General features: G+C 40.9%; 1 protein-coding gene across 1 annotated transcript in view; it reads right to left on the bottom strand.

The window, feature by feature from the left end:
• Positions 1-25,115, bottom strand: part of myo3b (myosin IIIB) — a 59,597-nt gene that overhangs the window by 29,922 nt on the left and 4,560 nt on the right. The window contains exons 2-22 of the mRNA XM_071917932.2: positions 23,931-24,114; positions 22,105-22,239; positions 21,227-21,331; positions 20,849-20,948; positions 20,087-20,163; positions 19,147-19,292; positions 12,871-12,936; positions 10,314-10,469; positions 8,154-8,238; positions 7,925-8,041; positions 7,677-7,781; positions 7,444-7,527; positions 7,067-7,269; positions 6,889-6,987; positions 6,662-6,776; positions 6,443-6,569; positions 5,978-6,188; positions 4,982-5,129; positions 3,579-3,732; positions 3,296-3,384; positions 2,716-2,845 (exon numbers count right to left, since the gene is read on the bottom strand). Coding sequence (XP_071774033.1) covers positions 2,716-2,845; positions 3,296-3,384; positions 3,579-3,732; positions 4,982-5,129; positions 5,978-6,188; positions 6,443-6,569; positions 6,662-6,776; positions 6,889-6,987; positions 7,067-7,269; positions 7,444-7,527; positions 7,677-7,781; positions 7,925-8,041; positions 8,154-8,238; positions 10,314-10,469; positions 12,871-12,936; positions 19,147-19,292; positions 20,087-20,163; positions 20,849-20,948; positions 21,227-21,331; positions 22,105-22,239; positions 23,931-24,077 — 2,599 coding nt within the window. The 5' untranslated portion in view covers positions 24,078-24,114. The remainder of the gene's footprint in view (positions 1-2,715; positions 2,846-3,295; positions 3,385-3,578; positions 3,733-4,981; positions 5,130-5,977; positions 6,189-6,442; positions 6,570-6,661; positions 6,777-6,888; positions 6,988-7,066; positions 7,270-7,443; positions 7,528-7,676; positions 7,782-7,924; positions 8,042-8,153; positions 8,239-10,313; positions 10,470-12,870; positions 12,937-19,146; positions 19,293-20,086; positions 20,164-20,848; positions 20,949-21,226; positions 21,332-22,104; positions 22,240-23,930; positions 24,115-25,115) is intronic.

The following is a 25,115-nucleotide window of genomic DNA, read 5'->3' as shown; positions in this document are numbered from 1 at the left end:
CTTGCTAAAATCAGGAGAAATATGAATACCGAATGCTAAGTGTTTTAGAATCCCTGCCCATCCATACATAGCAAATTAGACTTCTAAGTAATATATTTCTGCATCTACAGCTCTACATATATTATTTTGCAAGTGCTTAAGTTAAATCACATGAATATTTCAAATCCTCAGCCTGCCCCTTTACTTAGCATATTTTCATCAATAAACCTGCGTTAGCTAATAATTCAAAATGACAACAAATTAGACCGGACCAGGTCTTGCTCATATCAGCGGTTTTCCCTCTATACAAAATACATTATATAGTGTTAAAACCCTGACAAAAACAAACTGTGCATATCAATTAGCAGCAATGTGTGCAGGAAAAATGTGTCTTTATAGCACACTAACTGTAAATTTCAAGTTTTTAGAGGCAAACATCATGTCCATCAGTTTGTAGATCCTTCATTTGCATTGTGCTCTGACAAAGGACTGGCAGTCTTGCGGTGCCATGCGCGTGTGCAGATGTGCTGTGCTACAAGCAGCCGGGCCAGGCTGCCCCAAGGCTACACACACACACACACACACACACACACAGACACACACTCTGACCGCAGGCTGCCCAGGCCCTGGTAGGCCCTATGAGCCCAGCCAATTCAAACACTGTGATCCCACTGATCTGGGAAAGGCCCTGGCTCTGAGGAATTTGTCCATGCAAATACATCCCATTTCCTCTGACAAAACACCACCACATGTCCAAGCCTCAAGGACCCACATTCTGCAGGGCTCAAGTGGCCTCGCTATTCACCACGAGGGAGCCTTTTACTTTCCGGGGCCTTCCTAGTTTCCTACTGTTCTCAAGACGCTACCTACCTGCATCAATATTCAGGCCAGCGCATTCTCAACCTGAGATCTGAGACGCATGGCTAGTCCTTAAAGATCAAACAATATTTGAATATTAATCTGTTTTGAACTTTAAACAAAATATAAAGTGGCCAAAAAGTAACGGCAATCTATTTGATTTAGATGAATTGTCTGTGTATCACTGCAGTGTGTACTGATGTGTACTGATAACACCGGCAGAAATATTAACATTCAGTGCATGTGTGTGTGGTTTGACATCCCAGATCCACTGTTTTACTTTCATCACAATGTCAAGCTGCGGGTCTACAAGGGTGACCCCTAGTGGTGACATTGTGTACCTTTAAGTGGGGAGGCAACCCAGAGTGTAAACCACCCTGGTAAAACAGATTTCCATCAGATCCCCCAGATAATGGTAATTTCACAGATAACAGTGAATCTATAAAGTGAAGTAAAATGCAAATTAAATACCCCCCCTCTAAATTTTACCCTGAAGAAAAGATTTATAATTTTCTTATGCTATATCTCACTTAAAAGGGTGCTCCAGCTTTTCCAGATTGATAAGCTGGAGCAGAGTGTGTCATAGCTTTTATCTAATGAGATGATCTACAGTTTCACAAACTGCAATAAGGAAATTGGACCTCCAACTCCAAAGAAATGACAAAGAGAGCCGACTGAGAGCGCACTGCACACACGCTGCCTTTAAATGAGAATGTAAAAGAATCTGTACACCTCACCGAAACTACTATACTTTTATAAGATGGAAAGATTTGAACGAAATAACACGGTAACAGTTTATTTCTGTGATGAGGCATCACAATCTCAACCTGATCCACCGGTCCAAATGGCAGGACACGCAAAAAGTGCAGGGGAACAAATGGAACTAAAGAGGCTTTTAGACCTAATTGACACTATGTCAGCAGCAGTAAACATTACAGCACATCTTTGTTTCTATTCAGTGCCTTTGAGCGCTAAAGTGCAGTGTTCATTGAATTTATTTTTATAGAGAGTATTCCTCTGAAGCCATTAATTGCATAAAAAAGGAGGTGGCTGAAGGCTCCCCTGTGCACAACCTCCAATTTAAGTTTACAGACACATCACATGGATTTCTACTGGAGACTCAGCTAAGGTGCCTATTGTGAATTGAAGCTCCTTTAATTCCACCGGGGACGAAAGCAGGCATTTACAGGTCCCTAAAAAGGAAGTGAATCACATAATGTGGCTTAGCTGAAATAAAGTAGGAAGTGGGAATCTGATAATTTAACACATCCATTAGCATTTCAGCTAAGTCAAGTGACCAGGAGGCCTCAGCCATGGCTAATGATGAGCATATTACTACCTTCATTTAAGCAACAGAAAAGAGGTGGGAAGAGTTGCTTTTGTGTTCTCTAAATACTGTTTCTTCATCCCCTGGGTATTTAGAAACCTTATCATAAAAATATCCCACTGCACTCACAATCTGTAGATAGCATTCAGCAGTGGGAAACCAAGAGGGACAGCTTAGTGAAAATAAAAACAGAGCCCCGTGCAGAGAGCTGAGCCTCTCAAGAGATAATGGAGGCTGCAGATTTATCCACACACGGCGCATAGAAGCTTGAAATGAAGGGGGACCATGAGATGCCTAGGGAGCCGCGTCTTTAAGAAACCCACTTACCTGAACATTTATGGAGGCACGTACAACAGTAGACACCAGCGCAAATTCAAACAATAATACAACTGGAACCCTGTATTGTCAGCAGTAGTTTGCCTCACAGAAAAGTTTCTAGAAATTGTGTGAAATACGGGTTAGCGGTAGAATAATGTTCCCAACTGTTGGTATTAGTGGCTGAGAAGTTCCACATTGCTCTACTTCTTATTGAGGCATACAGAGTGGCCTACCTGTTTTTGTCAAGGGGCTGGAAAACAGCTGCTGCAAAAGCTTGTTCTCCGACGTTCTCAGCACCACAACGATGTCTGCAGGAAGAGTGTCTCTGTTCTTCTCCAGGAACCCGTTCACATTGTACAAAACCTGTAGAATATCACATGGGAACCATTTAAGCAAATACACATGAACAATCTAAATGTAAATAAACATTTTAAGGAGTTTACCTGATTTGTCACTAACTCTGAATCCTCTCAGTCCAGACAAAAGCATTGCAGCAGTATTTTGGTTTTGAGATTTTGTTAGAAATGCCTATGGAAGCTAGTGGAGCTTAAAACAATGTATCTGAAAAATCACATGTAGCACCCTTAATACAGCTTCCTTGATGTTTTACAACCTATTTAACCATATAGAAAGACATAAGTAGGACATATTTTTTCGCTCCATTCACCACAAGTGACAATTTGTGACAGGCTTTTTAAAAACTAAAACGTGAACTTTTTTGTTAATGCACAAAATCTACCTGGTTATTATAGGTCAGTTACTGATATAATAAGTTAGTGATATCATACAAAGATGCCAAGACACATTTGATACCTTTCCTGCATAATGCTGAATTCCAAAACAAAGCTCCACACGTTTTGGTATCCAGAAATACTTGTAGCGCAAATTGTCCTCAAATTTATCTGTAGGGGAGAATAGAAAACAAAAGATACCAAAAAAGATGCTTTGTACGGTGTAGCTAGTAAAGAAAAAGAACAAAATGCAATAGCCTGTCATATGACCCCTTTTATGATTAATTTTGGCAAGCATCTATATAAAATACTTGTTACAGTCTGCTTGAGGTCGAGCACGTCCCGAGCATTGTTCCATGTCTTACCCACTAAGGTGTGGTCAGTGGCCTGGGGGAAGCGGCTCTCCTCGTCCAGCAGGGAGAGCAGGCCCATGGGCTTCTGCAGGAACATGTCCAGGATGGGCCTGTTGTCCTCGTACTCCACCAGGCTGGCATCCACTCCTTCGCTCTGGTATTCCATCTAATTAGAACCAGTGAATGTAGAACAATCTACAGTTAATGATTTCACTAAATGACCCCATTAAACAATCTGGGCTAAATATGATTTGTGTATGTTTGGGGGAGGGGGGGGGGGGGGGGGGGGGGAGAGTTTCTAATCAACAACACCAAACAGCTGCAGCTGCACCCGGTTCTCTGTCTACAGTTGAAGTTTACAGCATAATAGAGTCTTTTACTGAATGCATAAAACAGAACAGCTCTGAACTAACAAATAGAGCCACTTACTAATTCATAATTTATTTCAATTTGCAAATAACCCAGAGTCGTATCATATTATTGCATCTATTTAATTCAGATCAAAAAGTTCTTTTAAATATATATTTTACTAATAAAGTGGAACCAATGGATCTAAACCATCCTCATGTTTAAGTCATTAACTTGGAATAATCAGTTTCTGTGTACTGCTGGATTGAAGACATTCCCACCATATAAAAATCCCTTTTCCACTAAGCACCAGCCCTACATCAGGGGCAGCTAATACTTCTTTAAACCAAGAGAAAGTTTTCCACAATAGTAATGCCTTATGTTCACTGCTCTTTATTGTAATTTATGGGCAGAGGGTAAATATAGACTCCAAGAGCAGTAAGACCTGGAGAGTTGTGGAATATTCAAATAAATGAACGCAGACTATTAGTATTGTCAGTTCTTATACTGAGTGGAAAGTTCCCTTCATAAATGATTGCACTTCTTATTATTCCTTTCAGAAGGACTGCTGCAAAGTAAACACTAACTAAAAGGCATTATGGCAAAACAGTTCTTGATTAATGTCTATTCAATGCCATCAAGGAAAATAAAGACTTCTCGCACTCCAGGGTAAACAACTTCATTAAATCAATTAAGAGAGTAATTTGGTAGTGCGCAACAGGATAAACAATCCTTTACACATCACAGCCTGGCTATGAGCAAAATATTTCATGTTGAGGGCATTTCTGCCCTGATGGATGTATAAGCACACAAATAATATTAAGATGATTGATTTCCATAACAGTGTTTAAAAGGGAATCTGTTTTGCACCAGAGGAGTGCATATTGAACATCGGCCATTTGGTGGACGCTTTTATTCAAAGAGCATTACAATGTCATGAATGCGTTCATTTCTTTTTTAAGCATGATGCATTAGCGCGGACATTTAATGTTGTCCTGTGTCTATTCATAATCTTTCTCTGGATGTTGAACGAGGTACATTTTGACACATCCTTTCAAAACACCCACCTGTTCAAGAGCAAATATGTGCTGGTTGAAATAGAACTGGATCTGCTCATTTGCGATGTTGATGCACAATTGCTCAAAGGAGTTCTTCTTGAAGTTTTCGAATCCAAAGATGTCCAGGATTCCAACATTCATGCCGCTCTCTGCGGCACTTCAAAGGAGAAAAAGGGGACAAACAAACTTATTCTTCTATGTAACGAAACAAGCAAATCCCCAGCAACCATATTAATTGATAAAACTTTAATGATAATCCAAGTTCAACCCAAATACAGAATCTGGTCTGAATGGCTCAGTCTGATGAGAAATCATAAACATCAGCTTTCAGAAAGTCAGAGCATAATAAATGACTTTATTTCAGTCTTTATTGATTTAACCTACAGTCATTTACAAAGCCTGCACAAACCGTACAAATTTCTACAATACAGCATAGAGTCTGAACAAAACATCTTGCTTCTGTCTTGCATTTCATATCCAGCGCTTGGAGCTGGCCATTTTCCATGATCAGTCATTATCCACTATATGTAGAGGTCACCTTTAGCCTGCGCTACCAGGTTATTAATGGCAATAAGAAAAAACGCAAAGATGATTGGAATGGAGACAGGAACTCAGGCTTTTGTACATCTTTGAGAGATGACTCCCTGACAGTCTACGCTCACATTTATGAAGGAATTCTTTTGGATCAATGAACAGCCCCTTTGCAGTCTCTCTGAAGTCTTTTTAATCATCTGAATATTATTTTCTCAGCACGCAACTCTGTATCAAAAATTTATTAAAACTTCTTTTGCTCTCCTTTTGCTTGTCTTGTGCTTGCCCATTGATATTCTCCTCTGTGTGTTTGCATCTACCTCTACAGTCTTGTGTTTGCCTCGGCAGACTTCCATAAAGGTCACCAAAGCTTTGCAGAAACAGTGTGTGATAGCGTGAGACAATCGAAAGGCAGAGAGAGTGGAGAGGAGCGGTAGGCGTCCGCACAGATACTCATCACCGGCCCGCACTCACCAGATATTCATGTCAGGCTGCAGCAGGGAGTTGATGCGGTTGACTATCCAGCTGAAGAGGCGTCCGTACAAGGCCTTGGACATGGCGTCTCGCACGTCGGTGGCTTTGTCCACGGTGTTGGTGCGGATGATGGTCTCGCCCCTGGTTACCACACAGTGGGAGGTCAGGGCCTCCTGCAGCTCTTCAGGGCCGATGCTGAGGAGAGACGCCGCTGACAGAAAGGATTGAGAGAGTCATTCAGTTTGATTTGATGAGCAGGAGCACATCTGCCTAATGTCATATCGTTAGTATAATAAATTGAGTTTCTTTGCTTGTTCACGTTTTTAAAGGGATGGTAGGGATTTGTGTGCTTTTGGAAATAGAATGTCTTCTCCTGCTTATAGAAATATAATTTCCCCTATTTTCTTGTTAACAAAATGAGAGAATCGTTGAATATTACAACACATATAGCCTACTGGATCTCACCATTCTCTAAGTCCTCTGAGTTAGGCACTTCACTCTTATCGGTCTGGTGCTGGGTTGTGATGGCAGTGAATTCAATATTGCCAGTATTCAAAATGGCCGAGAGAATTCTGTAAACAGAGTTGACCTCCTAAAAACAAAAAAAGAGAGAAAAAACAAATAATATAGCACTAAACTGATTTATGACTGAATCTATTTAGTCAAATTTAAATATTAGAGTACCTCTTCAGTAAAGCCAATGATTCGGAAGCAGTCCTGAATTGCATCAAACTGCTCCTTGTACAGTTTACTGGAGACAATGTCTTGCATCACTTTGCGGTGCTGACTGTCAATGTACCTGCAGACATACAGTAAAATCGTCAATGTCAATTTCCATGGTGGGAAATGAATGCTGGTAGGATTACAACTGAGATTTACAGTAGGTCAAAGACCTAACCTGCACTGCTAACCTGGGAGGCGTCTTGTCTGGTAATCTGTAATTCTTCAGTTTATTTTCATGGTAAAGCCCAGCATACATGTAATAAAATATGTGGAAGTTTTTCTCTCCCCTGAGGGAAAACAAAGAGAGCGGTCAGTAATCCAACCAATGGAACTCCAGTGAGACAAGTGGCCGCTGGCTGCACATACATTGCCTGTTTGATGACCCTCGACTTCTCCAGCAGGTACTCTGATATCTTGGCGCCCATGACAGCTCCAGTGGGTGTGAACTTCATCTCCAGGTACTTTCCAAAGCGACTGGAGTTGTCATTGATAGCCGTGCATGCGTTTCCGAAGGCCTCCACTAGCGGGTTCACCTGCAAGATCTTCTCACGCAGCGTCCGATTGTTTGCCTGAGAGCAACAACATGTCCGTTCAATAATCTCCAGTATATTTGGGAGACGGTTGCATAGTTATACACAGAAGTATTACAGTTATAGCATTAGAATTAGATTTACATAGTTACACAGTTAAATACAGGCATTTACTATGTAAGATTCCAGAGATTCAGCACACTGCTACAATACCTTTCCCAAGAAGGTAAGATGTTGAACAATCAAATGAGCGCTCTCTGTTTTCCCCGCACCGCTCTCCCCACTGATTATGATGCACTAAAACAAATGGAAACAGTTAAGCAAGGAACATTTTACAAGACATATTACAAAACAATTTCCCTTCAACATTTCCATCATCATTCTATCAATCTAATGATCGCAGAGAAGCGTATTACCACACATCTGACGATTTTTCTGAACGGTACCTGGTCTTTGCAGAACGTCACCATGCCTTGGTAGGCTGCATCTGCAGTGGCAAAGATGTGTGGAGGGTTGTCAGCCCGCTTCACACCATGGTACAGCTTAGAGAACTAAGAACAGACACACACATATATACAGTACATCCACTAAGGCAGCACTAGTGGCAGCACCGATGAGTGATTATTCATCATATCCATTGTGAAAATCCAAGTTAAACCATTGAGAAAATGTGTGAGACTAGTCCGTAACCAACCTGAGGAGAGTAGATGCTGAGATTCTGAAAAGGATTGAGAGCAATGAGGATGTCACCAACGTAAGTGTATATCTGCAGCTCATCATACCTCTTCTGCAGATGGCTGATTATTGTCTCCTGCAGAAAAGGAAAAGCCCGCATAAAACTCGCTTTGTGCACCCACCGAGTATCAATCGCACTGTGCCTAGAACCGATCAATGCACAATGAGGTAAACACATTAAATCTTACCTCATCTAAGAACTCCAGGTTTACCAGATCATCATCGGGACAGCTCTCTATTATGAGGGTTTTACGAGTATTGATCCGCTCGTGCCTGTATGAAGCCAAGGACATGATAATACTTCAGAAAGCTTTAAAGTGACCAACAAATGAGGAACAATAATTCGGCAGCCTGGATATAAGCCCCATTCACTTCCTTGGCTTGTTTGAAGCCCTTAAGGCCTTTCCCTGGGGACGCCTCGCCCATTATCACAGGCTGTGATTGCACTTCATCTGTGTTTTGACCTATCACTCTCCAATGGGACCCAGTGGGCAGAGGTCAACACAGAGCCAGCTGGCTCAACGGGACTGTGCGAAACCCCAAGGGACACCACAGAGTGTGTGAAAGAGAGAAAGAGAGAGAGAGAGTAGAGAGAGAGAGAGAGAGAGAGAGAGAGAGAGAGAGAGAGAGAGAGAGAGGGGTGTCTGTGTGTGTCTGTTTCTTTATGTGCATTACCAAATGTGTGTGTGCAACTGCTTATATGCATTTATTCATAGTATTCCCATGATGTCACATGTGTTTCCTACCAATATGCTGCTTTACCATATACACAGCTCATTGGCTATGTGTCATTTGATTACAATCGCCTGTTAATTTATTACAATCACCTGTTATTTTCCTACCAAGATGGCCATGTGGTGATGTAACAGAATACTATAAATACAAGTGTGCATGTGTAGAATGGGCTGCAGTGTGCAGTGGAAAAACCATTCCTATGAAATTAAAACAGAGAATCATAAAACATCTTCCCAACACTCAGGTTACCTCTCATTGTTCAAAACTGCAATAACAATAAAATTCTGCATTCACAAGAGCTATCTATATTCTATTACAATAAATAATCAATCATATGATGTGCATAACAAAATATTCAGGCTTCAGGTTAGGAATTGTTTCCCCCTCTGCATTCCTATTCATTTTCTATTCTGAATATAGTGTAAATGCAACAGAGTGGAAAAGTCACATCCTGTCTGGTGTTATATTGGCCCCGGTAAAGTGAATACTCGCCATCTGTTCCTCCAGAGGATGTAACTTCGGAAAATGACTCAAGAGCCCCGGCTTCTACCTCTCTCGTTCGCTTTGAAGTATACTGCACTATTCTACCTATTGCAGCTACTTTAAAGTTGTCTGTGTCTTTATTCTTATCTGAAGTCACTGTGCGCTGATCTATGGCGTGAAAGACTAAACTGGGCAAACCCAGTTCTCGCCCTACAAGCTCCTAATCCCATTATCCACTTTCACTGTGGACAGGAATTCAGGATCAGGCTCAGGCACTCACTATACACACTCTCGGGAGTAAACAGAGCTGGCACAACATCAAGACTCTCAGTCAAGGGCAGGTTCAGCGAACTCCTTTGTAATGAAGATTAAGTATTTCCAAAGTCAGTATTTCTCAAGCAAATAACAGGAGACGTTCTGCTTTGTCACTCGCTGCAGCGTGAGCATGCGAGTGAACTATCCATCATGCTGCATTTTGGGATGAAATTTATCTATAAATGTTCACATTTTATATACGCAACACCATCACACCATCCAAAGAAAGATCTAGTTTGTAGACTTGTATCCATATGAACTGTCATTATCCCCGGCGAATAAAAATGGTTAATTCATTAACCTCATTAGCTCATTCACAAAGAATGCAGACTGTACTGAAACATTACCATTTTCCAGAAGTAAATCAATCTTGGACAGAATATTTACTCCCTCATTGGTTTAATCACACGGGTGGGGGAGTGCTTTGTACTAAACACTCCACATCAGACGGTTGCCACATCCATTGGCCTAAATGGCATTTATTAATCTAAGGTTAGTCAGCACAATCACTCCTACCGAATTAGTCGCACTCCCCTAACTTCTCTTTAATCACATACTGTAATGTCCATTACTTGGGCTCATCTTCTTTTTATGCTGGAGTGTAAGCAGATGAGACCCTGCCCCCTACTGGACAGAAAAAATATCTCCAGTCATTTCATGCCTTTCCATTCTACAGCGTGTTGCCTCCACAATGATCAACGAACATCACGGCAATAATAGAACACAAATGAAACACAGCTTGGTCATCTAGGAGTATCATTTCTCCTATAAGGGCAAATTCTGAATGAAAAATCAAACGTTGCCAAGAGACTTACTTAGTTTTGGTTTTGCAGCCCAGGTCCTGCTGCTCCCGGATCAGAGTAGCTAACTGCTGACCGAGTGCCACTTCTTTGCCGTGGGCCTGCTTGATGAAGGGATGCTCCAGGAGGTGGGTCACAGATGGACGTGCCTCAAAATCCTTTATCAGACACCTGCACACACAAAGAAAACCCCACACAGTTACCTCATCTTTATACTGTCCATCAGTGCAGAGACAGAGAAAACCTTGGACACCTAGACAGGCATTCCAGCTAGGTAATCTCCCAATTGTGCAAGGAAGATCCCACATTATCAGTGTTCAATATTCAAAACAGAGGAAAAGAGAAAGAGAAACAAACTGTGCAATCACCGAGGCATTTCAGAAAGCGGATTTATCTGGATTAGCTCTGTCACACACTCACACCAGTGGGGAGCTCCTTGCTAAATGTTTCTGAGTCTGGGTCACTTTCTGTTCTGTCTGAGTACCACATGGTCACCATCACCATGGCCCCGAGTCCAAACAAGCCCCGCTCCGGCACAGCAGCAAGCCCTATCTGTGATGTGCAGTGTTTGCCAAGAGGTAATGTCACTCTGAGATACTGGCCAGTGGCTTTATGTCAGCATTGCTTAGCTGCTGGTAGGTATCTGGTAGCTGGTGGGTTTTATTTCTTAACAGTTTGGGCATATAAGAGAGAAAAAACACAGAGTGAACTATACTACAACTAGGTGACATAAAAGGCTTGAAAACCCCTACTTGAACTCAAAAATGCATTTGAACAGCCATCAACAACCCACCATTGTGTTGTTCATCTACTTGTTCAACTAAAGACTTAAGTGTCTGAATATGTGTGTAAGTATACGACAACACTAACAATTGCAGGCAGAGGCAAGATAGGAGAAAAACAACAATCTAATTCCTACCACCTAATCTGCACTGAAATTCTGTTTCTTTTATCAGTTTGTGCAGCTCTGGAAGTTAATTCCATGAATTCATTAGCGTCAGGACATTAAGCAGAGGTTGCTGCTATTAGCAGTGCTGTGCTGCTGGGATGCTGAACGTCAGGCCACTTTGTCACAGAAGGCAGCTCTTTGGCTGCACAAGTGCAGACACTGGTGATGCATTTATTATTCCGAAAAACACCCCCCCCACACACACACACACACACACACACACACACACACACACACACACACACACAGTGGTCTGACAGGGCTGAAAAGGCTTCACAAACAGCCTGCAAAGCTTGATAAGATTGTCCAGCCTCCCCACATTGTGTCCTGGTGGGCTTTGTTTGAGGAGATTATTCCTGATATGATATCACACAATCCATTACCCCAGATTACAGAGAGCGCAATCCAAAAACTATCCAATGAAAACCATCGCAATGACACTATGTAGCATAAAATGTGTAAAAAATAATATCACTACAACATGTATTGGCCGGTCTAAGTGGTTGTATCCCTTGAGTATACATCTGACTCTGTTTTGACTAATCAGTAACTCAGGTGGCAAAAGAAAGGCTGATGTCTCCTGGATGTACTGTTTGTTTTTTCAATTACTTCTTTTCAATTATTACTTTTCAATGCATCCGTCCACTGATGATAACATAAATGTAAGACAGAAACCATGTCCACACAAATAACTCTCCAAACAAATTGAATTTTATTTTCTCATTATCACTCCGGCTCACATGCCTTGTGTGGTAGATATTAAGGTTGTATATTTTGAGCAACCATTACAGGCCACCACTGACATTATTAGCTTTGCGCAATGGAGGAAATGATAACTTATCTGGACCTTAGATAGAACTGATAATTCAGGTGAATGAGTTTGTTCCTCTGTGGCAGATTTACACAAATGAAAATCAATGAACAGAGAGACAAGAGCGTTGATAGAATCTGGCTATAAAATATCAATTTCAATTCCCTCAGTGTTTACATGCACATTCATGCTTGATACTGACAATGTGCTGTAGCTAATGTTCAGCTATTCTGACTGAGCCTGATTCAAAATAGCGTTATTCATACTTATTTTTTATCATTTTGTAGTTGCCAAAATTAAAAATTATTTGGCCTACGTTGTTTTTAACAGCATTGCGGTTGCTGTTACAAATATATATTTACTTATAAGTCCTCTATAATAAAGCTTCAAGACCAAGTATTCAAAACATAGAAAGACAGAAAACAAGCATATAATTGCAGACATACCGTATTTAAAATTCAGGAGTTCTTACAGTTGAGGGTTCAAAGCACTTACCAAATAATTATATTGAACTCATTTTCCAATAAAAGCACATTACAAGTGGCATTCATAGTAGCTAGGACTTGCTTCAGACTGTCAGACTGTTTCTGTCAGAGATTTGAGTTTAAATGACTTCTTTCTTACAGGGGATTCAACTTTATTACAGGGGAATGTGTATTATGGACGCAGAAACTATCTACCCTCAAGAAGACTGGGTTAAGAACATTAAGTATTGTTGTTCACTATATACTTTTACATCCCTTTTTGGAAAATGATTAAGACTTAAACAGGAATAGGGCCAAAAGGACAGGTTGAAGGGAGAGGACACTTACTGGCCAATGAAGTGGCTGAAGCTTCTGCACCACTGATCTGGACTGCGTAATGTAGGGGAAGGATTCCTGAAACAAAATCAAAACATACATACCAAAATCAGTCCTTTCACCTGCAATAACCTCTACAATTCACCATACAGCATAATGTCTGAAAAACAGCTTTCAAATGACATCGACATCACTGGAAATTGAAGATTGAGCATTTCTACTGTATTAGCTGACAAATGATAGCTGGCAGGGTGTGACCATCAGACTCCTGTGAGAGTTACGCAGGAGTTTTGGTCCAGGGACGAGCTGGTAGGGGTCCAGGTCTGTGGCAGCCAAAGAAGAAGTGACAAATGATAACAGCTCCTCCACTGTCTGGCAGCTAGCATCTGCCATGGGGAGCCAAAAGTTATGGGAGCCAGTTATACCTCTGTCAGCAGCATTTACGGAGGCCATCTATAATGAGGCTAACACTTTTCAAGTACTTCAGTGTGCGCGATGACAGGAACCGGGCCCGTACAGGGAACCAAGGCTGGACCGGACCGGTACAGTCCTCTACACCAGGAGCTGCCAGGCTGACAGCTGGAGGTTGAGACTTTTGTTACTGCCAGGCAAACTGAATCTGGTTCAAGATATCAATTAATTAACTGATATTAATTAGTTCATGCATGTCTTGTTTGACAAAGCTATCAGGCATGACAAAGTGAACACAAACTCTAAGGATTAAAAAAAAAAAAACTGCATGAATTTAGGGTTTTGAAAAAATAAAAACAAATTACTTTCATTTTGTTTATCACAAAACATCCAGAGCCAAGCGAGATGCAGTTACACACTAAACGACAACCTATTTAACATCTTTATTTTATATATTTTTTTGGGTACAAAATCTGTCATTTTCCGCAGCACTAAGTTAGTCGAGTCTTTGATAAGGATTCAGACAGGCAATCCTTTCTGAAGTGCAGATCAAAGCCGGTAACTGACTGCTTCAATGCAACCTCTAATATGAGCCTGAAGCCACGTTCTCGCCTTGATGTTGTACCATACTGCTTATACATTACAAAGTCAATATACCAGCACATTGCTGATAACACTGTCAAGTGCCCTCATTGTGCTTAGCAAATTCAGGCATTTTTTTTTCTTTCAGTATTTGTGAGAGTGCTGGCTCATATTGTAAACACAAATGGCTTATTCAAATCTAGGTCCAGGCAGTGCTTGTACTGTCAAACGTTCATCAAAGTGGATTGAGGCAAAATCAGAGAGGTGTCAACAGCACTTGAAGGCTGTAACTAAGCCATGGAGAAAGACAAAAATCATGCCCATGCACTATATTAATATGATACTTGGTATGCAGAATTCATAATTCCTCCAATTCTCATGAGACATAACACATTCTGATTATTCAGTCAAGCAATTTCTTAGGTAGAGTTACAGAGTAGCATTACACTTTGACTGCTTCACTTAATTCAACAGTGTCAGTGCTAACTCAAGAGTCACTTAACATTTTAAAGTATTACTGCGCCCTCTTTCTCTGTAATTCTCCACACAGCTCTCATTTTGAAACAAGAAAAACACAAGAGGAGCTGTCAAGACCTCAGATCACCGTAATCACAATAATATAATGATAATATTCTTGTTGGTTCAGTTAGGAACTGCTGCTTAGTTGATGTCAAAATTCAAAAGTTAGAGGGAGAAGTGAGCAGTGATGTACCTCAAAAATTATAAATGAAGCAGTGTTTCTACCTGGCAGCGGACACAGGTGCTGCTCTAGCTTCTCTGGATGTTAGAGCTGGCCTTGGTCCCATCTTTCATTATGTCTTTCATTATGTTTCTCTTCTGTTTTTTCATCTCATTGTTATTGTCCATTTTACTGTTTTATCCTGGCAGCTATTGCACCCTCAGCCGTCCTGGTGGGGGATCCCTCTTGGACTTGGCCCACCCAAGGTTTCTCCCATTTTTTCCTAATAAGATTTTCTTGGGAGTTTTTCCTTGCATGCACGGAGGGTCTAAGGTTGGTGCTGCCGGGTAGACTAGGCTTGGCTATGTAGGTTAGGTTGGCCTGTTATATCTCTCAAACAGGCTATTTTGTGGTGTCTTTTTGTTTTGCTTCCTTGTGTTTTATTTTGTTGCATACTGAATTACATAATTTTGTTCTGTGATTAATTTCTGATTAGTTAGATCTAGGTAGGCTCATTCGTTGTAAAGTCCTTTGAGACATGCTTGTGATAAATTAACTTGCCTTGAAATTAATCAAATATGCACTCACGATTAATAATAATTTGAATGTATTTCTTTAGTACAAAGTTTTCAGCACAAAAAAAAAAGGATCTCAGTGTGTAATACCCTTTAAGCGGGCGCCAGAATGAAACTAGGATGGCCTTTAGACAAGCGTAACAGAGAAAGAGTACAGGGGCCCAAAATAAAGACTTATTCAGCGAATGGACCACCCGCTCAAAATTTCAGCTCATCCATCACCGCAGCCGGAGCACCAGCAGTTCTTTGCGCACACATGAATGAACACGGAGAACTACTGCTACATTTATCATGTCCTGAAACTCACCAACAGCATCGCCACATGCTAGGGTGCTGGGCACCACACAGAGCAGTAAAATAACTGCATCAAAGAGGGAGCTATTAAACCCTTTGCTCATGACTGGAATGTCACCCAACCAGCCACTGATCTCCAGTCAGAGGTCAAGACTGGAACAACGCCTATTACTGGATGGGGGGACTTGTGAATCTGTGACATTAAGGTTTACAGCTGCTTCACTCTACCAAACCAACACTTGTTTTTTTAAACAAAGCATCAACGTAGAAAATCGTGGTCATCTCAGCTCTTACGTATGATGCCTTTCCTATTCACAGAGGAACAATGAGCAATTTGTTGCACTGATGGAAACATACGGAGAGAAATATTGGCATGGGTCACACACAGTCTTCGACTGAGCATTATTGCTGGAGTCCTTCTGTGACACACTGAAGAGCTGACAGGTTATCAATTGTAATCTTCCAGAAGTAAAAGGTTTCAGTGTTGTTGATAAGTATAGGGACCTTATATAACAGTTTTTACCAGAGGCAATCAGATTTCACACTGAAAAATACAGTACGGGTGAATGAAACGCACAGTTGCTCATAGTGAACATAAAACATGATTTAAACACTGGCCTTGACTGTAAAATCTGCATTATTATCTGTAATTATTATTATATTATTATCTATAGAGTTCAGTGATGCGGAGATTTGACGTGACATGTCAACACATAAGTCAAGCACTGCTGCTTGACTTGGGTTCATTCCAAACTTGATTTTTAATGTCTTGAGAGAATCCATTCTAGGTATCAGAAATAGCAGAAACTGTTGATATCCATCACCCTTGACTGTTCTGCTCTACAGACTTTAACTGTGGCTTTCTGCTGGAGACGCTGCCTCTCCCCAGCACACTGGTCTGGATTGCACGCGCTAAGCCCATGATTTGATTAGCCTTTGTTGGCTTTGACAAGCCATCATTTACTTCTATCATCTCGCTCGTTCTGGTCTCTGCTCAGACAGATACAAGTACTGTTAAATATGTGGCTAATATCTACAGGGATCTGGCCGAATAAACACAACCTTGGACGTCTTTGCCAATGGTCTGTAACCTTCAGAGCCTTTTTACACACACTTTCTTTTGACTTTACATGGACACTCTAAGGGTATACAGCACAGAGAACACTGGCTCAAGCAATTAACCTTCCCACATATTGAACGTCGGACACATCATTGTCTCACGTTTCCATAATTAATTTTGCAGCTGACGATTTCACAACTTTACCCTTTCACATGCTTCGTTACCTCCATTCATGGCTACCATAGTCCTCACATATCGGCCATAGATAGTGTAGCACACACAATTACAATCAAGCTTTTCATCACAACAAAGAGCGGACAATCGCTGGAAAACCTGCATAAGCTTGATTCTTGGATTCAACTGAAAAATTAACAGAAACTGAAAAATGAAAACAGCATAATGATATCTAACGTTAATTGCGATTTACATATGGCAAGGTGACCCTAATTCATGGAGCTCGACAGTGTTCCCCCTGACAGAGACCGGAGCTCCACTTTACCATCTATTGGCCTGGTGGGAGGGAATCATTTTCACCTGTGCAAGCTCCCATAGCACAACAGTATCATAATGATTATGGTACTGCTGTGCCACTAGCCCCAGAGTGATGATAGTCCTGGGTAGTGAAGTGGTCCACACCCTAAGTCACTACATCTTCTGCTTGACAAAAGGGAGATTCTCCAGCATGGGCTAAATGTGACGTCAGAAAAAAAAAAGAGAGTTCACATATAGCAAACAGCATTGCAGACGTGTGGAGTGAGAGACAGTACCACAGCTGCTGGGCCAACTACATGCTCTAGGTGCACAGCCACAAAAACGACAACCACTGCTGCTAGAACATAGTTCAATGAGGAAAATGTATAAGATGAACCAAAACTGGGTTGGAGTTTTCTGACTATGTTTGCTATGTAGATGTGTTTCAAAGAGGAAAAATGATAAGAAGGATGATACATACAAGATATACTGCACGACAGTGAGTCCTGCAGCCTGGAAATACATTAATGTGTCCAATTGTAAAATATCAGAATGATGAAAACACCTATTGCATGTTTTAGTGCCTATAAGGATTTCATAAAATATATACTACCCAAGGACAATACTTTACCAGGATAAGCCCTTGCTGTAATGGCTTGTGACAATTGAAAGAGCACTAGGGCACATATACTGTAAATGCAATCTGCAGAAACATCAAGAAAAATAAAACCTAGATCTTCACAATCATCAAAACCTGTATGATGCATCACTCTAATTCCTGTGTGCATCATTGTGTATCACTCTTAATGTGTTACTACTGTCGCAGATACAAAGGTGAAACACATTTCCCTATTTAGAGAGGAATTCGTATGGGAGAAATAATTCACACAGCCTTTCCTTGTGATTTTGTCTGCCTTGCTGCATTGATGGGGAAATATATTTGAGATAAATGACATGTTAACAGAATCATTTCATGGTTCAGCACACTCACTCTATGATTTATATTGGACCCGCCCAGCCTAAGGTCCCAATTCATACAATTTATGGACCAGGGCAAAATATCTATTTTGATTTGAAAAGAGACTCAGTAATGTCAGTTTACTACTATGTGTCTAATTCTATTCACATTCACGCTATCCCTCTAGTTATCCCCAAAGTCAAAGTCTTAGAAAACTGCAACAATGAAATGGGATTGAACATAGATGAAGGGAAATGCATTACGCCCCCCTCTTATCATGACTGCAGCTAAATGTTTGATAAGGACACTTACTGTGCCACCTTCATCACCTGCCTGAAAACATTCATGCATTTCCAGGTTGCCATTTTCATCCTGCCCAAAAATAAATACAATCCCTAGGCTACTTCCACACTACCCAGAAAGGTGACGTAAGGTGCATGCCTCCTGCTGAACTGAGAATAAGCCAATTCTAGGTACACCGAATTGGTAGCATCCATTTTACCAAGACGTCCTCCTCTCAGCCGTCCCTGATCTTGTAATTGTTGTGATGTATTTTACGTTCTTGTTGAATTTGGTTGTGATAAACTGCTGTGGTAGCGCCCATAATTCCTGCAACATAAGGCACGCATGTTCCTCCTCTGGCTTGGTGGGGAGGAGATAACATTGTGACGGGTGGGTAGTGACAGCCTCATCTCAATGTGAATGGAGCTAATCACCAATGCAAATTGCAATCAGAAGGGCATATCTTTACCTAACTGGGAGATAATTGCATGATTGTGCTGATAACAAAAGGTCAACTGCATGTAGCACCAAAGCTTTCAAATGATCATCACACACAAACTGTCTCCTGCAGTGAAAATTTACAGATTAAATCACTGCATTAATTTTAAGGCCAAACACTACTACATATTTTGATGATAAAAATTCTAAACACTGATTATTCAGCAGATGTAGTCTTCTAGATAGAAAACAGGAAAATACAATGGAAATAATAAATATGCATCAAACCACAAAGATCTGATTTAATGCATCTTCACATTGTAAATTTAATTTCAGAATTGTGCAAAAAATATATTGTAAGGAAAGCCACTGGTATTTAGTTGTTGTTTTTTTCACCTCCTCCACATTGCAGTGATCCATTGTCAAATTCAGTTTGTCATTGTCCTCCTGACAAAATCAAGAGCATTGTGGAGCATGTGAGTGTCCTTGTGTGGGCTGCCTCCAGCTGTGTGGCAGGAGCGCCCTCTAGTGGCCTCACCGTGGGATCTTGAAGAGCGCTTTGACCGGATGCATCTCTGCCAGCGGGGGATCTCCGTCAGCCAGCTCAATGGCCGTGATGCCAAGCGACCATACATCACAGCGGGCGTCATACGAGTAATCATACTGCTGCTCACAGGCTATGACCTGCCGCCACATGGAGAACACGAGCATGAGACCACACTGCCAAAAATATCCTTCTTAACTACTCTTTTAGCCTTGCATTAAGTCTCAAAATCCTGCTTTCCTTTAAACAAGTAAAACATTTTTTTGAGAATTTTCTTGAAAAAAGTGTCAAATTCTTAAAATAAGGTTGATCACTCCACTATTATCAAGAAAATTCTGTTAAAAATAGGTTTGCTTTGGACAGATATGATCATAAAAGCTGACATTTAATCAGCTTTGCATCTCAACAATCTACTGTTCTTCTATTCTTACTTGTCATAGCACTCTCTTATTTACTGAAGGTTTGGTGGAAGATTTGATTTTGGACATCAAGACTATTTGAACATGGAAGGTAGGTCAGCTGAGTTGCCACTGGTATGGGCCTCTCTTTTCCACCGTCAATAATTATTACTGACACTACATTTTACAGCTGGGTTTATTCTAATTGCCCCTGAGGAACCCTCCTACCAGCCCAATCACCGCACCTCATTTCTGCCAAAGAGTAAGCTGGGGGCCACAGACTCCCAGCTATTAACCTTGAGGCGACCTCAAGAGCTGGGCCCGTGGAGGGGAATACACAATGACACAGGAGGGAGTTAGAAAGAACAGCTCCCTCCCTCCCTCTCTCTCTCTCTAACACAAACACATATATCAGACTTTGCTCGTTTACAATTTTCCATTAGACACACTTGACGTGAAAACATACACGCTATTCTATTACTGCATTATTAGAGATAAACATGGATATTTGTGTTAACTAGAACATGAAATCTGACCTCAGGAGCCATCCAAAAAGGAGTCCCGACTGACGTGTTTCTCCGCAAACGTGCGCTTGTCAGTTGAGCTGAGACACCTGAAAACAATTCAAATAATATTCAAGGGCTACTTAAAAAATTAAGATTGCACGTTAGATGTAGATACTGTTATGTTCATCAGTGTGAATTTACTAAGAATGTGAATTAAATTTATAGTACAGACTAAATGTTTGAATTAATCAATAAATTCTGGCATATAATTTAGTGTGGCAACCTGCCAAGCAGCAATAACAATGGGCCATAATCATTTCAAATTATGTAGGACAGATTTTTATCAGCATGAGTCCACTTCATCTCTGCGACACAGAGGACATAAACATGCCTGGGGGTGACTCAAAGTCATTTGCCATAACAGCTTTCTTTTAATATGCAAAGGATCAAATAATGCAATTTAAATGAGCAATAATAGCCTTGGGTTAAGGCTATGGTCCATGAAATAAAAAGATGTTATGGTGAGCAAGGAACTAAAGTGTGGAGCACATTAAATGATTTATCCATGTGCTTGAATTCATCTCATGCTCTTTACAAACAACATCGCAGGGATGAGCTGTGGACACTTCCCATAGATTAACAGTCAACGACCAAAAATGACTCATTTATCTAACAATGACCTCAGAGAAAAGATAATGCTGAGAAACACTACTCAAGGCCTTGTTTATGCATCAGTCTCTTTCCATGAATTGGCTAAATTGCCTCTTTCAACAAGCGAACAAAGACCATTACCAAAGTCAACAAGTTTGACTCCTCCCCCGGTTGTCAGAAGGATGTTGTTGCCTTTGACGTCACGATGGATAATCCTGTTGTTGTGTAAATGCTGAAGACCCTTCCAAGCCAGAGGAAAGAAAACACCATGGTGCTTAACACGCATCAGTAGCCCCATTATTAGTCATTTGTGATTAGTATAATCTGAATCTGTTGCATACAAAGTGGGGTAGTGCCATCTATATAAAAGGACACCCACAGCTGTTGAAAAGGAGAGAAATCCATTACCGCCTGCCACACAACCCCTGCCTAAATAAATCCTTAGCACGCACTGTGCGTGTTTGCATGCAACCCCCTCCCTCCCTATACCATTAGCAGCTTTGCAGCGGGCTATCTTACCAAGAGGGCACCGTATAAGATGTATGAGATAACGGGCTCCCTCAGACGCTGGCCTCGCATGAGCAGGCCTTTGATGAGTTCTGTGACAGAGCCGCCGTTGCACAGCTGGGAGGGAGAGAGAGAAACAACAGTGACTCCTCCATCACTCACCACTCTAGATTATGATTCATGGGGAGAGCTATCCCACACACAGAAGTACAAGAGTCACGGCTTCCTCTTCAAAAGCTATGAAGCCTCTCATGGCAGCGGGATAGCATCAAGACTCGTGTAGGTGGGTAGCTGTGATAAACTGATGGTACTACTTGAATATACTACTTTGTACACTTAAGTAGTTAAAAAAAAAGGTTTCAATAAAGGTGTACAGCATTTGGATGGAAATGATAAGCAGGAGTTAAGGTAAACATAGAGATATCAGAACTGATACACTTTATATAAACCCTCCAATGCTATGCTATATCGTGTAATAGTAAGGATGTAAGGGAAAGACGCATTAGGGGAAACCAACAAACTGCGATCCTGGGCCTGTGTTTACTAAAATAAAGACTCTGAGTATCCAAAATATCTCCAAGTGCAGATAATGTTGGTCTAGGAACTCTGACCAGGTCCCAATGACCATAACATTCATCATGATGACCTCAAAGGCTAAATTAATCCTAATTCATCCTAATCCTGAAAAATGAATGCTAATCTCTTTCAACTCATGTTCATCTTTTTCTAATTTTTCTTTGATTTTTTTTATACACTACTTTCTATATATTACTTTTAAGAGAACCATTTCCTAAATACTACTACTTTTTAAATTTTGTGTTATGCTATGTTTAATGAGCAACCCACCATGTTGAATTCCTGTATGTATGTACAGTATGTATGTAACTCACCTCCAGCACCAGCCACAGTTGTCCGCCTGCCAAGTTGTCTGACTTGTAGAACATGCCGAAGAACTTCACCACGTTAGGATGGTTGGACAATGACTTCAGGATGCTGTATTCTGCCTCTATCTCCTCGTCCACATCCTTTTGAGCGACACGAGAAAACAAGCAAAATGAGAACAAAGTACTGTTGGAGATGATGCAGTTAGGCAAATGCGTTACAGCATGAATTATCAGCTTCAGTCACACAACATAAAAACACTACTTAATTCTAAAGTTTCAGTAACGCTGATGCTTAAAGATCCAGTGCAATGATTTCAACTAAGTCAGGAAAGATTTGATGCTGATTTCTAACACAATGAGCATCATTTATTTCAGTTTTTGATGGTTAGATGGTATAAAGCTTGTAGGACTGAGTGAGTGTGTAACCTTCCCTATGATTGTGCCATCAACTGCAGGCCAGTATTTCTGTCTTTGAGGAACAAATATCCAGTGTTGGAACTTCGGCACCCAGCAACAATGAAGGCACAGAGATTTTGGCTAGTTTGGCAAGTAGCTAGCTAGTAGCGTATGGGACACCTGATTAACTATGCATATTGTCGACCAATCAGAGCAGAGGGAGTTTTTCAAAGGGTGTTAGTCAAATTTCCACAAAGCTGACAGTTATAATAATTTGGGTAACATTACATTAACAGGACCTCTGTTCAATTTTACCATGGAATTGAGAAAATCAGCACTGGACCTTTAAATATTTCCGATGGTGTTTCATTTCAGCACAGAGCAGAAAACCAGGTAATAAGTAAGCTAAAATTAGACCCCTAAATTAGGGTTATAAACTCAGAAACAAAGGAAGGGACGGGATCTGGTACTAAACTACTTCTAGAAGTGCTTTTCTATCAAAGTAAATCTCAGAGGAAAGGAAAGAGCAACAGTCAGAGAGGTAGAATTTCTCTTCCTGGATGTCTGAGTGATAGTGTCAGCAGTCTAATCAGGGAGAGGGATGAGAGAGGAGGCAGCTTCATCTTCATGGCCATCAGGGGAGCATCATGGGGGATAGCACTGCCAGGATGGGGATTGTTCCATTGACACAATCACAAGCAAGCCTCAGACCAAGTCTTACTAACACAGTATGGTGCTACTGCAGGGTCTACAGCATCCTTATCACACACAGACAAATGAATGGATATACAGAGAGGATATAGTCAATTCAGGAGCTACACTTTCTGGTAAGGATGTGTGAGACTTCACATGACAGGAAATAAATGAAACGGGGAGAAGGTGATATATATCATCAGAGCTCGTACAACTACAACTGCATCAAGAAAGTCGAGAGGAGACTGGGTGAGGAAAAAGTACCGGCAACTTACTCTGTTTGTATGGTTCGAATGCTGAGACAAGCCAAACAACGGTGAAGAAAAACAAAATTGTTTGTTTTAGCCTTTGCCTATGAGCTGATTTTTTTTGTCACACTTAACAGTCCATTGCAGTAAAGAAAAGCTGTCAAAAGTGTACGGTTGTGGTGTATTAAGTAACCAATACTAGCAATAAAATCTCCCAATGGGGAGGCACACACACTAATGCCAGGTCACTGTTAATAATAGCTCATTTTAATTTTTAGCCAGCACAATAGCTTACGCACTCAACATTACGACAGAAGTCTTTATTTGGGTTTTGAATTAAATTAACTAATCGAAACATTGCTGTGGCATTACCGTGCATGCTTCCCCAGTGGGAGTCTTTATTGATTTTTTTGGTGAAAAGCAGAAAAAGCAACATTATCCTTTTCTGGTCCCACACAAGGTGCCATGGTGAACTCATGTTTTTAACTGACTTACATTGATTGGGTCCAGCACTTTGACTGCTGCCTGACTCCCATCCTTCTTGTTGGTCACTCGGTAGACTTTGCCATAGGTTCCTTTACCAATGGTCTCCACTATGTCCCAATTACCTGATGGATCCCCCAGATTCTCCAGGCCAATCATGCTGGACTTGTAGGGATACAGTCCATACAGTGACCTGCTACAGAACAAGCACATACCAGATACATATTTTTTGTTTAATGTCATTTTATAAAATATAGAACTTTTTCAAATGAAAGTATGACTCTGAGCACAAAGAATGCATGCAAGTCCTTCAGTATTTCCATTTCAAGTTTCGCAATGGGACCAAAACTGAAAGTGATTCCTTGGTAAAAATTTGCATATTCTGAGGAATTAAGACTTTCAACTGAATTTTCCAATGCATCAAAGATTGTAGACCTTTTTTATGGTGAGTGCAAAAATTTGAGAAACTAAGGGAAATGTTAATCCCTTTCTAATACTTAATACTTTGTCAAGAGAAAGCTTCTTAATCGAGTCAAAGTGAAAAACATATTAACATAGTTGAGCCTCACAACAGCCTCACACAGGCGTTGACACTACTGTAGCAAGAAAGCAAAACACATTGTTTCTCAATTAATATTACTATTCAAAGAGTGAGAAGTAATTAAAAAGTATGAACTGTTTACATTGTGTATCCGTATAGTACAGAACAGTGCCTTCTTTCCCACAGGCCTGCTGATTCAGCTCAGTGACATGACTATATCTGCCAAGGGAGCCACTTAACAGGGTTAAAACAGGAGAAATGAAAGCGAAAAACAAAGCAGATGGCTGTAGGCTGAGATGACGGTACTGTACTTACATCGCGAGTGTTATTTTCTTCTGACTCATCAGGGCAGAGACAAATTACTTACAACTAAAGAGTCTCAAGTGATCATAATATAACAATACCAATAGCAGCAACACTCGCTTCCCCAGGAGGACGGGTAACAAGTAGCATTTCACAGAGACACTGAATTAGCCCTCTCTCCACAGGGACCTTGTCACTGCCCACTAAGAAGTGCAATCTCTTCAAGATCAATTGGATTGGACAGAGATTAACTTCACCAGTGGCGTCCTGAATGAGCAGTGAACCAGTTCCACCTCCACACAAACACAGTGTTTTGTGAAATGATGCAGGCGTCTTCAGCCTATGCAAGACCA

Source organism: Centroberyx gerrardi, chromosome 10, assembly GCF_048128805.1.
Source record: "Centroberyx gerrardi isolate f3 chromosome 10, fCenGer3.hap1.cur.20231027, whole genome shotgun sequence".
NCBI lineage: Eukaryota > Metazoa > Chordata > Actinopteri > Beryciformes > Berycidae > Centroberyx > Centroberyx gerrardi.
The sequence above is the reverse complement of the archived record's forward strand: the minus strand, read 5'-3'. Positions and strand labels throughout refer to the sequence as shown.